Consider the following 16,617-nt stretch of genomic DNA (forward strand, 5'->3'; position numbering starts at 1 on the left):
ATGAAGGTAAGAAACATCTGCCACACCTTGAGAACACCCACACCCAGTTCCTCTGATGTATTTGGTTGTTAACTAGATCATATCGCTAATTTAGTTTCACTGTAATTACTACTGCAGTTGCATTTCTCTTGTGTAATACTTTGAGACTCTGTATTCAATAGCGTGTGTCTTGTTTATTTTTATGTCTTTAGTGCCTACCTTATGTAGCTTCAAGCACACACTTAATTAAATGGATGGATGGATGACAGATGGGCAGGCAGGTAAATGGGTGGATGGATGGATGGATGGCTGGCTGGATGGATGGATGGGAGGATAGGTAGATGAATGAATGGATAGGTAGGTGGATGAGTTGAATAAATGAGTGAACAGGTGGGTGGGTAGGTAGATGAATGGATAGATGATAAGGGAAACTATAGATAGGTAAATAGGTAAAACATAGAAGGGTGTGTAGATAGATGACTGTGCATCACATTTTCTCTGTGAGATCAAGAGTCAGAAATTTTTTTTAAAGTACTGACCCTAGTGTTAAAGGGTACCAAGTGTCACTTCACCATGTACAAGATGCTTAGTCTTTAGACAATCAACCATAGGTGAGTATATTGGCTGGCACTACATCCTTACATCCCCCAAGGTTATGCCCATCTCTCTCCCACCCATCTCAAGACTGCTGCCTCTCCCACTCACCAACCTCAACCTCATCTCTTGGTCTTATTTTGGATCATTAGAGCTGAAAATTAGCTATGACTTAAACATCCCCATAAGACTCTAAAACTCTTCCCATTGAGAAACTTATCCAATTGATACACGAGATGCTCAGCTACTTCAAAACCCTCAGCCAACATTATGAAGTAGGATGACAAACTGCTGGTTCACAATCCTCGAGAAAAATGTTTACTGCCTCTTATGCCTCTGGCCCCCACTCCTTAGCATGACAGTAGACAGTGGTTACTCAGTTCTTTCTTTCTTGCCCTCTTCCTCTTTGCCCTCACTCCAGGGTCCTCAGCAGGAGGTAGGTGGCTGGGTATTGATTGGAAATTCCCCTGGCCTAGGTAACTATCCTCTCCAGGAAGTCATCAACCCAGACTTAGCTTGGCTCCCAACTTCCAAGTAGAAATGGATTCCTACCTACATCGTCTTACCTTTGATTATGCCCCCTGGTTTACAGTGGTAATAGCAAAAATAACAAATAAGAGACCCCCTGCATCTAATTGTCATTAATATTAGTCACCAGCCAAGACTGAAGGGCTTTTGAACTGTGTCTTTCCTGATGACTGGCACTGGGGACAACTGTCAGTTTCTGTCTTTGTCAGACCTGACCAGACAAAGCATCGGAGAGAATCCAGGGCTTCTGGGATCTCCCTGTGTTCTCTGACCTCTTCTAGGTGGGTTCTGCCACTAGAAACTGAGTCAGCATTTTTAGTGCTTGTTTAGTGAGGGAGTAGGACCTTGTAGCTGTTCACATTCTGGTAGCAGTCAAGAAGCAGAGAGCCTACGTTCCAAAGTAGGGTAGAATAACATCTCTCAAAGGCCCAACCCAAAAGACACACCTCTGCCAGCAGTGCCTCACGACTCAAGGTTTCCTCAGCCTCTGAGACAATACCCTATCTAGGAACTGAATGTTCAAATGCATAAACACAAGTGTGAGTAGTGGGGTATATTTTACATTCAAATCATAACAGTTCCTATGTTGGGCTGTGGGGCCTTCAATAAGCACACATGGGCAAAGACCTCCATGGGAATGAACACCCATGGTCATTGTCTGTGCCTGGAGTCAACTCTTGCTGCCTCTCTCAAGATATATTTAGTTCTTCAGGGACAGAGGGCATTTTTTCTAATTCTCTAAGGGGTTTCCACTAAATGAGTTATACAACACCCCAAGACCTCAAGGAACTTTTGCCTGATAATTTTATAATTCATTTTACCCACCCAGGAAGCTAGAAGAGGAGACAGGTAAAACAGCATTTGGGGACCACACCTGTAGCTCTTTTTTCCATCTTTGCCATTGAATGAAGGGTCCTTTGCGGCCTCCTAAATGAGGAGTGTAAGACTGCCTTATAATGCAAGACTTCCGGAGGGAGTTGTAGGTGTGGTTATGAAGGAAGGTTCTTCCATCATTGCTAACATGAAGCTGAATACCCTGAAGATAATCGTGGAAACCCTAAGCCTGTTTGAGGAAGGAGTTCTGAGGCCCTGGAAGAATAGGACAAGATAGGGAAGCTACAGGACATACATGTAGGAAGATATCAGTTCAAGAAATGCCAAGACAGCTAAACCCTGGGAGTGACATATTCAGCTCTAAACCAGGGGTCATAATTCCTTTACCCAAGCTAAGCATGAGGATTTTTGTGAGCATATGTGTAAAGAAGCATTTAAAAATGATGGTAGGATTACATTGTTACTATAACTACTATCATCACCATCATAATTATCATCATCATCATCCAGTGATAATGACAGCAAAAGGTAAAATCTGAGGGTTGGAGGTCTTCAGTGCTTCTCAGAATCATTTCAGAAAAAGAATCACTTTTCCTAGCTCAGTGTTTTTAAAGTTCTCATGTCACATGACCTTCAGTGAGAAAAAAATCTTTCAACATCATAAGCCAAGGTCATTATACTTGCTACATGTGTCTACATACATGCATACAAAGTAGGTGGGCAATGAGAGATGCTCTGCAAGCCTCGCCTTAACCGCATGTTCCTAGTGTCTACAGTGTTCTGGTGGTTGAGTTACAGGTATTTGCATCAAATCGAGTTACAGGCATTTCCATCAAATCAGGGCTCTTGGTGCCCACCTACTTTTAGATAAAGGTGATTTTTCTGTATATTCTGAAATATCCAAAATATTCCAAGAAACCATTAAGAATGTACACCTTTTGGGTTTTGAAAATAGATATGCAAAAGTAAAGACCAGACCCCATACTATCAGAATACTGTCACAAAGTACTGCCTTCATTGTCTCCATCCACTTCACTCAATCTCTACTTTGAAAAGTCAGCCAGATCAGTAGATTATTTAGTATAGGAACTCATTCTATAATATACAGTTCCATTTTTCAGCAGAGCCTTCAGGCTTGTGAGACTATGAGAAAGCAAATTGAAATAATCACTCCAGACAAGAGAAATCCTTGGTCTTAGTTCCTTTTCTATTTCTGTACTAAGACACCATGACCAAGGCAATTTATAGAAGAAAGCATTTAATTGGGATTGTGGTTACAGAGAGTTAGAGTCCATGATGGTAGAACAAATGAATGACAGCAGGACCAGCTGACATCTTATATCTCAAAACTGCAAGTAAGAGGCAGAGAGCATACTGGGAATGGTGCAAATCTTTTGAAACTCCACTGACACATGTCCTTCAACAAGGTGACAGCTCTTTATCCCTCCGAAAGAGTTCTACCAATTTAAGACCAAATATTCAAACATGCAAGCCTACTGGGATCATTCTCATTCACCCTTTTTACCTTGAATTTTCCAATACACATTTTAGCTTAAATATACCAAAAGGTTGTCTCTGAAAAAAAACGTTTTCTATTACAGCTTTTAAGAGAGATAAGGAGCTAGAGAATTACATCTGCTCTCCCCATACCTATTCCATACTGTTTTACAGGCTGTGGCCATCATAATGTGTAAGTAAATAAGATATTCCATGAAACATATACATGTAGACTAGAAAGCAAAAAGTGGAAATAAAGCTGTCGTTTTATTCCAAGATGACATAATTTTAAATATTTAAAAGCTGTTGGAATTATTATGTGTATTTAAAAATTTATAGAATATAAGGTCAATATCAAAACTAATTTGTATTCCCATATGACAGCAAAGAACAAGCTTAAGATGAACTAAATAATAATCCATATAGATTAGTATCCAAAACTTTTCATAAATTTAAGAAATATGTTAATATAAAAGACCCCTAAAAATAAACATATTTAGCAATATGGGAACATTTTCAACAAGATCTAAATAAGTAGAGAGATACAGCATACTCATGGATTAGAAGGATTAATACAAATTTGATTTTTCCAAGTTGATCTAAACTCCAGCATATTTCTTTGTGTCAGTGTGAAAATGGGAAATCTGAGTTTTGAAATGTATATGAAAATGCACAATTTTAAGAATATTCAGGATAAATTTAAAATGCTTCTACCCCAAAATACCAGGCTATTAACAGGCATGCTGATTAAGATCCTGATTTGTACAAGGAAGAACAAAGGCATAAATGCAACAGAGAGGCCCACATATACAAGCATCTGATATATAACAGAAATGACATTCTAGATCAGAGACAGGATGGATTTCATTAATAATAAGTAATGCTGGATCAAGTGCTATACATAAGCAAAACCAAAATAAAACTTGATCTCTGCATTGACATATAGAGAAAATTCAATTTTACACAGGCTTATGTGATAAAGAATGCTATATTCAGAATTCATTTTAGTATAGAATTCCTTAATAGAAATATGTAACAAAGTATAAGTCAAAACTATACATTTTAGATGCTACAGGAGATTCTAATAAAAACAAAATAATTGAAAACAAAAAATAATATAAGCACTACTAATAAAGGAAAAAATAAATATACTGGATACTCAGAATAAGTGATTATGTGCTATGAATTTGAATACTGTGTCTATTTAATCACAGCAGATTTATGTTCAAATTACATGGAAGGCAGATGAATAAGAAGGAGAAAACAATTCAATAGAAGATCATATGAAAAGAATTTAAAAGGTACTTTGAAAGGCATACATCAAACAGCAGAAAATTCAATTTGAATCTACAATAATACACCATTTAACACACTCAGAAAATGGGTAAAATTAAGAGGATTAACCAAATACCGGTCAGTTGCGAAGAAACTGAAACTCTCATGGACTGTAAATTAGTGGTGCATGCTTTGCGAAACTCTGACAGTGTCTGTTAATGTGATCATATTAATATTTTATGACCCAGAAGCTCTATTCACAGTAAAAGATGTACCCAGTGGAAATACAGGCTTGGACTCACCAACAAACATCTTCAAGAAAACACATAACACCTTACTCACAATGGTCCCAACAATAGTTCATCAACACTAGAAAAAGTACAAATGCTTATCAACAGTAGAATAAATAAAAGAAAATATAAAGAAGTGGGATGAATGAGTTTCTTCTGCTTGTAAAAATAGGAACAAAACTCATGAAAATCTTATTTTGAGCAAAATAACTATAAAAGTTAACTTGTGTAAAGTACAAATACAGTTAAAGATAACCTATGGTAGTTGTCATCAGAGGAAGGACATCTTGGCTGAAAAATGGTGATAGAGATGAACTACAGTGATTGGCAAGACTTGGATTGGTGAAAATAGGTCAGTCCTTGGAGACTGAGATGGATGGGTTTTAAGGTTGGGGGAGCCCGGAAGGCTTCTGTTCGGTCGTATTATTTCTTCCAAGATCAGGGTTATGGTTACATGATTATTAGCCTGTGAGAAGCATTTGTCATAAGCCATGATTTGCTTTCTTTTTTCACATGTTTCACTAAATATAGATCATGGAATTCAAGCCACATAGAAGTTATTGACAAATGTAGCATATTATAGAGGTGCATGGAGCACTCTTCATTCTCAGGTTGCTTACTGATGGTTTGAAAGATGACTCAACACCAGTGTTTACCCATTAGAGTACATGTGTTAGGTATTCCTAGGTAGACACTCTCCCAAGAGCTCCAGATGTGAGCAGTGTTCCTTTTTTCAGGGAGCTAGGAACAAGTACTAATCAAATCAAAAAAAGCACACAATAAATAAAATATGATTAGGCAGTGGTAAGTCTAACAAAGAAAAAGAAGTTATTGCAGAGAGTGACAGTGATTATTTAAGATTCTCTGTGTATATGTTGGGATTAGACTTCTGGATTTGCATATGTCAGACAACTAGTTAACATTGGGTGAAAACCCCAGCTCAGGATTGATATTTAGGGCTTTCTATAGAAATGACAGTCTGTAAAGAAATAAAGGAGGGGATATAATAAGCAATATAAACATCTTGGGAAAGGGGAAAACGAAAATCTGAAATAGTGAGCAATGCACCCAACATTTTGGACATGGGACCATAAAGTCCAGCCTTCATGAGTACTCAATAGAGAGAAAATCACTTAGTCTTCCTTTCCCATCATGTACTGGCTGCCCCATCAGGGCAAAGCCTATAAATGACTTATTCACCAGTATTTTCCAAGGACTGTCATGCCCAGTATATAGACTTGATCTGTAAGTATTTATATAACGCAAACCTTACAAAATTACATCTTTCAGCAGTCAACTTTCTACATTCACAAGCTCTGTGTTCATAGATTCAACTATCAATCAAAAATATTGGGTGAAAGTTTACTTCTGATATCTCAATGCTTAAGAGGTTGAGCCAGTCGACTACCATGAGTATGATGACAGCTTGGGCTACAGAGCGAGACCTTATTCCAAGACAACAAGAAATTACTCCTTTTATATATTTATTCATTGATGGATTGATTTTATAACCCAACTGCATTTCCTCCTCCCTTCTCTCCTACCATTCCCTCTTCCTCCACCCACTCCCAACTCACTCCTTCTCTGTTACTGTTCAGAAAGGAGCAGGCCTCCGATGGATATCAGTAGAGCATGGCATATCAAGGTGCAGTAAGACTAAGACCTCCACTTGTATTAAGGCTGGGCAAAGCAGCCCAGTATGAGGAATAGGTTCCCAAGAGCCAGTCAGTGTGTTAGGGGTAGCTCTGCTCCCATTGTTAGGAGTCCCACAAGTGGGATGCTACACAACTGTCACATATATGTAGATGGCTTAGGTTGGTCCCATGAAGGCTCTCTGGTTGTTGATTCAGGTTCTGTGATTTCCTATGAGCCAGGTTAGTTGATTCTGTGAGTTTTCTTGTGATGCTCATGACCCCTCTGGCTCCTACTATCCTTTCTCCCTCTCTTCAGCAGCATTCCACCAGCTCAGCCTAATGTTCGTCTGTGGAATCTCCGTGTCTGTTTCCATCAGTTACTGAATGAAGGCTCTCTGATGACAATTGGGGTAGGCCCCAATCTGGTCACAGGAAAGGGCTAGTTCAGGCTATGTATCCACTATTGTTAGGAGTCTTAGGGTAATTCCTGTAGATTCGTGAATTTCCTTTGTATCGTTTTTCCACCTGACCCTGAAAATCCCTCCTTCACAGTCATCTCTTTCAGTACTCATTCCCTCCATCCACCCTGTAACCTTATTCCTCTCGGTATTGAGGTAGATTGATTCCCAGTTTTCTGAGAAACCACCACATTGATTTCCAAAGTGGCTGTACAAGTTTGCACTCCCACCACTTTAGGTGTTTCTCTGTCATTTGAGGTTCTTCTATTGAGAATTCTCTGTTTAGGTCTATGCCCCACTTTTAAATTGCATTACTTGTGATATCTAGTTTCTTGAGTTCTGTATATATTTTGGAAATCAGCCCTCTGTCAGATGTGGGGTTGGTAAAGATAGTTTTCCATTCTGTAGGCTGCAGTGTTGTCCTATTGACAGTGTTCTTTGCCTTATAGAACCTTTCAAGTTTCATGACAATTTGTTAACTGTAAATCTTAGTGTCTGTGCTACAGGTTTTCTATTTAGGAAGTTTTCTCCATGCCAATGTGTTCAAGGCTAGTCCCCACTTTCTCTTCTGTCAGGTTTAGTGTAACTTGATTTATGTTGCGGTCTTATATCTATTTGGACTTGAGTTTTGTGCCAGGAGGAAGATACGGATCTATTTGCATTGTTCTGCATGCCAACATCTAGTTATACCAGTGCCATTTATTGAAGGTGCTTTCCTTTTTTTCCATTGTATTTTGGCTTCTTTTTCAGAAGTTAAGTGTGCATAGGATTGTGGTCTTATGTCTGAGTCTTTGATTCAGTTCTATTGATTAGTTTACCTATTTTTAATGCCAATACCATGCTGCTTTTATTACTGTAGCTCTGCAGTAGAGCTTGAGATATGGGATGATGATACCTCCAGCAGTTCTTTTATTATACAGAATTGTTTTATCTATCCTGTGTTTTTTATTTTTCCATATGAATTTGAGTATTGTTCTTACAAGGTTTACAAAGAATTGTTTTGGAATTTTGATGGCAGTTGTATTGAATCTATACACTGCTTTGGTAGGGTGGCCATTTTTATTATGTTTACTATGTTAATCCTACTGTTCCATGAGCATGGGAGGTCTTTCTATATTCTGATATCTTCTCTAGTTTCTTTCTTCAAAGACTTGAAGTTCCTGTCATAAAGGCCTTTTACTTGCTTGATTACAGTTACCTCAAGATATTTTATATTGTTTTTGGCTACTGTGAAGGGTGTTGTTTATCATTTGTATATAAGAGGGCTGATTTTTTTATATCATATACAAGCCATTTTGCTAAAGGTGTTGTGTTCCCTTGTAGAATTTTCGGGCTCCTCTCAAAGCAAGCTTTAACAGATACAAAAAAAATGGAATAACCCCCTATATCTTATTGGATCTCTGTGCATTAAAGTTGGAGTTCAACAACAATATAAACTAAGAAAGCCGACAAACTCATGGAAATTAAACAGCCCTTAACTGAATTATTACTTGGTCAAGGAAGAAATTACTTCTGAACATACTTTTCTTTTTGTCATTACTATCTGAATAGTATACCATGAGAATTCTTTATGTATTTGCTCTAGACATTAGCAACTAATGGATATTTCAAAGTATGAAGGAAAATATGAGTACATTCCTTGCAAATACTACACCATTTCCCATGGGTGACTTGATCATCTTCATAATAATGTATCAAGAAGGGATTTTAAAAACAGCCTCATGTAATACCAAGAGAAGACTATCTTGTGTTTTCTAGATTACCTCTTCTGCTGCTGAGATTTATCTGTGTATTAGTGCATTGGTCCTCCACTGTTTTAATTACTATGGCTTTAGAGCTTGTGTTAACACTTGGCAGTGGTTATGCCTCCTAACACTCCTAGGAGGGGAAATGCAAGCAGTAGGCAATGTGCTGGAGATAACAGTCCAAGGCAAGTAAAAATAGACGATGGTGTCATTGTCCATGTGAAAGCCAAGTCTGGGTAAGATGGTAAAAGCAGACAAGCTTAATTCCAGAGGCGAGATTAGCAGTATAGTCTATATCTGAAGAGTTAATGAATCCAAGTGGAAAATACATGTGATAACTTGTTAGGATGTAGAAAAGGCTTGTAGGTCAGTCATCAGAATATAGCTGGTTCAGGGTTTGCTTTGAGATGAGCTTCGAGGGAGCCACTGTTGACTCAAAAATGCCTGTGCTATTTCCAGTCCTTAAATCCAAAAGGTGAGTGTTAGCAACTGTGATGTGAGCCACTATAAAGGGTAGCTGAGATTGCATGACTCCAGTGCTATGCAGTCCCGTGGTTCATCGGATCCTCCTGCCTCAGCAACACAAACACCTTGGATCATTCCTCTTGCCCTGTCATTGAACCAGTGCTGGTCAGGGGCCCAAGGTTTAAGAGTGTATTTAAAAATTTAAACAGCTATCTGACACCAGTCTGGGGAAATAACCCAAGTGTGCCCTTTGGCAGGAGCTCATCGTGCCATCATCCCAAGTAAGGATAGTGTTGCTGGCTGCCCCAGATTTTGTGAGCAAGATGGTGAGAAGTTAGAATGTCAGTGTTCTTGGCACAGAGAGGATGTCCAGGCAGATTTAGAAACCTCATTAGCCTCAGCAAGAGGTTAGACATAGATTTCAGGCTTCACAATAGTTTATGCTTATGCAGTATTCTCTCATCAAAAGCTTTCACCATGGTGGGTAAACCCACGTTTACCTGCCTCTTCTGTAGTCAGTGTTTGGTATGAAGCTTGATTCTCTCTGAATACCCATAACCCAAACCAAGATCTATATGTTCTCATTATATTGTGTAAATGAATTGGCCTGTTGCACAATTCAAATGCCCTCAACCCCAGACCCTTTCTCAGATAACAAAATACATGATGTCCAAGTCTATTTATAGCAAATGGCCTGCTATTTATGTATAACCAATAAAATTTAAATCATGTTTAGATTACCTCTGGTACCCAGCACACTATAAGTCCTATGTAAACAATTGCTAGGCCATATCATTACTTGTATTATGGTTTCTCCTCTAATATTTCAATCCACTTTTGTTGAACCTGCAAATGTGGAAAGCATGGGTACAGAAAAATAATTACACACTATTTTGTATGCCTTATGTTTATATTTTGATCTTTCCTGATTCCAAACATAACAAGCAAGCTACAGACAGCAGAGTGGTAAAGTTTTACCTCCTTGATTTTTCCTCCCACAGGCAAATATGGATGGTCTTCCCACAGAGGGAGCAGCACTTACCAACATCAGCCTGAGATGAAGTCTTCAGAAATGAGCGAGCTGTGAGCCTTCAGCACTCTCCTGATCTGAGCCTAATTATCCTTCCTCATTTGTGCTTAGATTTGCTTCTTTCTCAGAGAATAGATTTCTCCTGGGGCCTAGGATAAAAGCAACCTGGCACCTTCCTACCATCTCTCTCTTTCTCCTAGGAAAAATAAAACCATCCTGGTAAATACTTTGTGGACCATGGCTAAAGAGCAGCCAGAAACAGCACTCCCTGGGCACACTGCAGTCCCAACCTCAGCTTCCGGCTTCACTCCTTCCTGCCAAACACCAGATTGTGACCTTCTAGTGGGCAAGAGCTTCACTGTGGTGGATGGAATGGATCCGAGATGGATAAAGAAACCACAGGACATTGCAAGCATCCAGTTTGATGCAGCAAGGCAAGGTGTGAAGCTTCTGGGTCCAGAAAAGGTAGATCTTGTTAAGTCCAGTCCTACAGTCCACCAAGACCCTTTACAAATAGCTTCTCCCCAATTTTGTCTATGCCCATTTTTCCTTGTGGAGAAGGTATACTACCTTCTACTTGGAAGACTGGGCACATGGCACACAATAGCCTACACTGATTGCACTGCATCTAGGCCTGTGAGTGATGAGAAAATACACCAGATCTGATTATATCCCCAACTCTTGTCTCTGGGGATGATCAGGACCTGTCTTCAATTTATGCAGGCTCAGATAAGTAATTACAGAAAAGTCCTCTCTCCTACATCTTAATATCTCTCACCTAACTTCTAAAGTCTTCATTTATTGCCCATTTCTCAAAGGAGCTCTGTCTTTCCCACTAACTTGCTGTCTTCTATCCCACTCCCTTGTTTATTCCTGTGAGTAGGAATTTGTTCATGGCCTTACTAACCAACTAACAATATAATTCTATTAATTGGAGTATGTAAAAAAACTTTAAATCTCAATTAATTTTATCTTCTATTCTTAATCTGATTGTTCCTAGGATCTGTTTCACCCCTTATGAAGCAGGAATAATTAATGATCTATCCTTAGAGTTTATATATGCTTGCTATGACTTACAAAAGTAGTTAGTTGTGTATGACAGGCCTAAAAGATCAGACGTGGCTAACCAGGAAGAGACAAGAAACAAGCAAACTAAAGCAAATGAATGTATGTCCAGAGAGTTCAAAGCAGTAGAAGATACAGATGCTGGCTACGGGGCTCTAAAAAACAAATTGCAAAGTAATGGATACAGAAAAGTTTTCTGGGTCTTCATTTTGACCAAGCGCCTTATCCTCTAGATGGAAGAAATGACTCATTGCCTAGGACAGTCATTACTCTGCTTGTTCTAAGAGATTAAGGACACTCCAACGTTACTAGAGATTATGAATCATACCCAACAACCACGGGAAGTTAGCTCATTCTTAGAATCCAATTAAAATACAAAGCCATTAGAGTGATGGCAATGGATTCACCCTTAGACAGCCTATTTTCTGAAGAGAGGCAGACATATGAAAGGAGAACTAGAAAAAGGTAATTAGACATATGGTAGAGGTTCCAGGAAATCCTTGTCATGAGGTCAAAGAGGGAGAGGGACATTCTCTATGCACTCTGGAAAGTGGGAGAGACCACTTTTCTAACACCCTAATGATTATCTATAATCTCAGCTTTTTTATTCAAATCCCAGGAGATGTCTTTAACCTCTGGACACTCCACTTCCCATGACACCTCATCTTACGTACATAGAAAATGAAACAAAAAAAGGGACACCATAATTTTGCTGGACACAAGACAAGAATTTTGTAAGAACCAACTTCTCAATCCCATAATTACTGAGTGAAGAAAAGACTTCAACTTCATTATCTGTCACTTTTTAATTTATTTGGATCTTAATGGTTTAATGAACCACTCATACTATCCACATTTAAATTAACCAAAAAGAGACAAATGTGCTCTAAGGATGAAGTTTAAGATACCCATGATACTATTGGTGAAGAATCAATAGACATCTTGATAGTGAGTTTCCTATAATTACATCCCCCACCATTAATCAGAAATACTTATCAAGTAGTTGGCAGCTCTAGACAATACCCTCCCTCAACAGCATCAGAGTCTTGACTGCAAAGAGCCCAGATAGCATGAGAGCAAACTAAGGCACAAGAATCCTCCCAAAAGCCACATTTTTTGAGAAGAGACAAGGGATGTGTACTACTTAGAAGCCTCTAACATTCTCCCAGGGGTGAGTTAGCAGGGGTGGTAATAGGCCAGGAACACTCTGTAATGGAGAATCCTCCACATGGGTGGGTATGTCAGGAGCATCAAATAGTACTCCACAGAAATAGAACTCTGTTATTTCCCCCCATTTGTTCAACACCGTTCTTTGAAAGAGGAACCACTTTTTTTCATCCTTTACTATAGTGGTACTTAAAATGTTGTGTTGAATAGGTAATTTGCAATTACTGACATGAGGATAACTAAAGAATTTACTTATATTCAAAGCCATTTCAAGAAGTCTGATCAATATGAAGACAGTACACCCAGGAACTCTCAGGGCCACCAGGCATATAACTTGGGTCCTCTACAATATCGCAAGTGGATAGTTTTATAAATAGTACCTTCCTTGTGGGAAGTTCTACGTCATCTGAGGTGTGAGTGCCTAGGAGAACAGCAATGGAATGGAAGGGTGAAGGATGTTGGTAGGGAGGATATTTAAGGACGTGTCCACAAACAGATTTGAAAGCATACATTCAACATTACTACCATTCGTTCATTCATTCATTTTTTCAACAAATATTACCAGGTGCTTATGAAAACCTGTTCTGGTGATCTAGTAGTAAACAGAGCCAACTTCTTCACCCTGTGACCTTTCATGTTGGTTTGGGTGACAGCAAATATAAGGTAACAAAATAAATAAATAACATGCTATTATTCCAGGTAGTATCAAGTTCTATGAAGAAGAGAAAGGCTGGTGAGAAGTCAGAGAGGAATATCGTTGTTGAGTGTCATTTTTCCAGCTTGGTTACCACAGGAATGAGAGAAAGATATTAAGTATTACAAACAGAAAACATTTTAGTTGGTGAGAAGAATGACTTAGTTCAAAGAATTGGAGGAAAACATAGTCAATTAAATCATGTGGTGTTTATCCAGAATAATTTTGTTGACGTATGTAAAAGATAGAATTTTTGCCAAGCATGTCTACTCCCTACAACCCACACATGCGCACCCTTATCTAGTACAGTTTGTACCTCAACTCATGAGTGACACCCCATGACAGTCATAAGGTGAAGCCATAGAAATAACATCAGATTCAAAGGAGGAGATTGCTACAGACCTCTCAAATCTCCTTTAAGCCCTGTGGTTTTACTCAGATTCTTTACTAACCAAAGAGGATTATCTAACAGTGCTAAGTGACCCAAGGGTCTAGCTGACCATTCCTTAAAATTTTTACTATGACTTCTTGTAGACATTGTAGACAGGGGCCATCACTGTCACAATCATTAACTGTCATCAAAATCTCACAGTGTCTCCCACCACAGTTAGGAGGCTCACAAAAGTCAATGAATCAACAAATAATGCCATCAATTTTATATGTGTCTGGCTCCAGGAACACTAATAGGGAAAAGAAGGGAGAGAAAGACAGATTCTACAGGTGTTACTGAGGACCAGTAGAAACTTAATTTCAGGGAAGAGCAACAATACCTCAGAATTCACACTCAGTGTGTGTGTCAGGAGCTCTTGCTGAAATTCAGAAAGTCCCTGGGAGGTGTAAATGTCTTAGTCACACCTGAGTGTTATTTGCTTTAATCTTACAATTGGTAATAATTATGAAGTCTGAAATATGAAATGTAAGTGTGTGTATGTACATAGGAAAGGTTATCCTAATGAACTTAAAAGTCTGTGGAGAAGCTGGCATTGTGGCTCAGTGGGTAAAAGTGCTTATCCTACAAGCATGAAGACTTGGGTTCTATTCCACAATCCATGATGAAAGGAGAAAGCAGACTCAGGAAATTTGTCCTCTGACTTCCACACAAGGGGTGTATCAACATGAGCATACAAGTATGCACAAATAATGCACACACACACACATACTCACACACTAGCAACATAAATAGACTGTGTTAAGTAGAGCATTGAGTTAACAGCAGCTATTGTATTCAGACATATAACTCAAGCAAGGAAATAACCAAGAGTGTCTGGATTACTTTTGTCTCAGAAAAGTCTACCCAAAGAATGATCAAATGAAGAGAAGAGGAAAATGAAAAGAAAAGAGATTAAGGGCTTGTCCAAGGCAAACTTGGGAATCTGGAGATGATAGGATATAGACTTCCAACCAAGTCTACCACTTCTACCTACTACAGGAGTAGCAAATCTTTTCTATAAAGTGAAAGATGGTAAATCTTTTAGGCCTTCTGAGCCACACATTCTTTGATCCCAATTTTGACCTTACCAATGGAATAGAAAACAAGTCAAAGACAGCAAGCAAACAACTGAGCAAAGCTATGTGCCAATAAAGTTTTATTTATGGACTCTCAAGTACAAATTCCACACAACTTCCATGTGTCACAAAATAATTTTCTTCTTTTGATTTTCTTTCAGCTACTGAAAAACATAGAACTCATTCTTCATTACAAGCCAACTTCTGACCCTAAACATTCTGTTTTCCTACCTTAGAGACTGTATCCTGACTTTGTCGTAGCAAGAGTATCATGGGATCTTGTAAAGTGGGTTTGAAGGAGGGTAGGGACATGGGGACAATTTATGTATCATTCAAAGTACAGCCAAAGAATGAAGCAGCCCCAACATGCCAAGAAAGTGTCATCTTTCTGTTAAATCCATTGGTCTTTCTTCGTTGTTTACCCACACCACACCTTCCATACTGTTATAATGTGTCTGGAATAACTTTATAATCCTTCAAATTCCAGGAAACCAATTTAGTCCTATTGTCTTTTACTCAGTACAAGGCTCCTCTTTAAATTTCTGTCCCCTCACTGGATTTGTGATTTGCTTCATTGCTACAACAAAATGCCTGACAAGAAGCAACTTAAGAGGAGAAGGTGTCTTTAAATTTCAATTTACATATCAAGGAGACTTACTCCATCATGGTAGGGAAGTCATGGCAATAGGGGCAGGTGCCAGCTGGGCATATTATACCCACAGGAAAGAAGCAGAGAGTGATGAATGCTTGCCTTTCGCTTTCCTTTTCCTCCCTCCCTCCCTTCCTTCTTTCTTTCCTTCTTTCCTTCCTTTTTTTTGTTTTCAAAGCAGGATTTCTTTGTGCAACAGCCCTAGCTATCCTAGAACTAGCTCTGTAGACCAGGCTGACCCCAGATTCACAGAGCTCTGCCTGTCTCTGCCTGCCGAGTGCTAGGACTAAAGGTGTGTCCCACCACTGCACAGCTGCTTTTTTCCTTTCACTTAGTCTGGAACCCCAGTCCATTGAATTACCCTACTCACATTTTGGATGGGTCTTCCCAATTCAGTTAACTTAATCTAGTTAAACCCTCCCAGACACACTCTGAGAATTCCTTCTGTGATGATTCTTGAGCCTATCAAGTTGACAATTAGGAATAGTCAATACACACACACACACACACACACACACACACACGTGTGCACACTCATTCAGGCACCTTTTGAACATAGAGAAAGTAAAAGTAAAATAGGAAGGAATGTTGGGATCCCATATCTGAAAACATCAGACTCCTGTTTTCTGCTCTGTCTATGTCTCTGTCTCTCTCCTTTTCCCTCTCTTTTGCTCTCCACCTGTGCCACTTCCTATTGACCTAGGGCAATGGAAAACTGAAAATAACATGCCTGAATAACTAAAGGAAATATACTGGACTGCTGGCTTCAACTGCCAGTGTAAGGAACCTAGAAGTTACCATCCCAACCTACCAATGTGGAAGAAGGGGAACAAACTGAAAACCAACACTACTCTTTAGTACAATAAAAGAAGTGAGGTTGAACAAGCAGGCAATGCCCCTGCTCCTGAATGGGAGAGACAGACAAGAATACTCACGGACATAACAATGGAAGAGCTTGGATTTACTGTTTTTTTTTTCACTCTGCAGAAGACATGGACTGTCAAGAGAATAAAAAGACAAACCACAAACTGGAGAAAAATATTTGCTAAAGAATGGCCCAAATCCAGGAAACTGACAACAGCAAGTGCTGGCAAGAGTGTAGAGCAACGGGAACTCTTATTCATTGCTTGTGGGAATGTGAAATGCTGCAGCCACTCAGAAGCTAGTTTAGCAGCTTCTTATAGAACTAATTATACTCTTAGATTGT

The 16,617-nt window shown here is 39.0% G+C and overlaps 1 protein-coding gene across 1 annotated transcript in view; it reads left to right on the forward strand.

The window, feature by feature from the left end:
- LOC121135391 overlaps positions 1 to 15,118 on the forward strand; it is a 30,104-nt gene extending 14,986 nt beyond the window's left edge. The window contains exons 3-5 of the mRNA XM_040734123.1: positions 10,301 to 10,382; positions 10,530 to 10,794; positions 14,923 to 15,118. Coding sequence (XP_040590057.1) covers positions 10,301 to 10,382; positions 10,530 to 10,794; positions 14,923 to 14,997 — 422 coding nt within the window. The 3' untranslated portion in view covers positions 14,998 to 15,118. The remainder of the gene's footprint in view (positions 1 to 10,300; positions 10,383 to 10,529; positions 10,795 to 14,922) is intronic.
- The last annotated feature ends 1,499 nt before the right edge of the window (positions 15,119 to 16,617 follow it).

This window comes from Mesocricetus auratus, unplaced genomic scaffold (assembly GCF_017639785.1).
Source record: "Mesocricetus auratus isolate SY011 unplaced genomic scaffold, BCM_Maur_2.0 Super-Scaffold_4256, whole genome shotgun sequence".
Classification (NCBI taxonomy): Eukaryota; Metazoa; Chordata; class Mammalia; order Rodentia; family Cricetidae; genus Mesocricetus; species Mesocricetus auratus.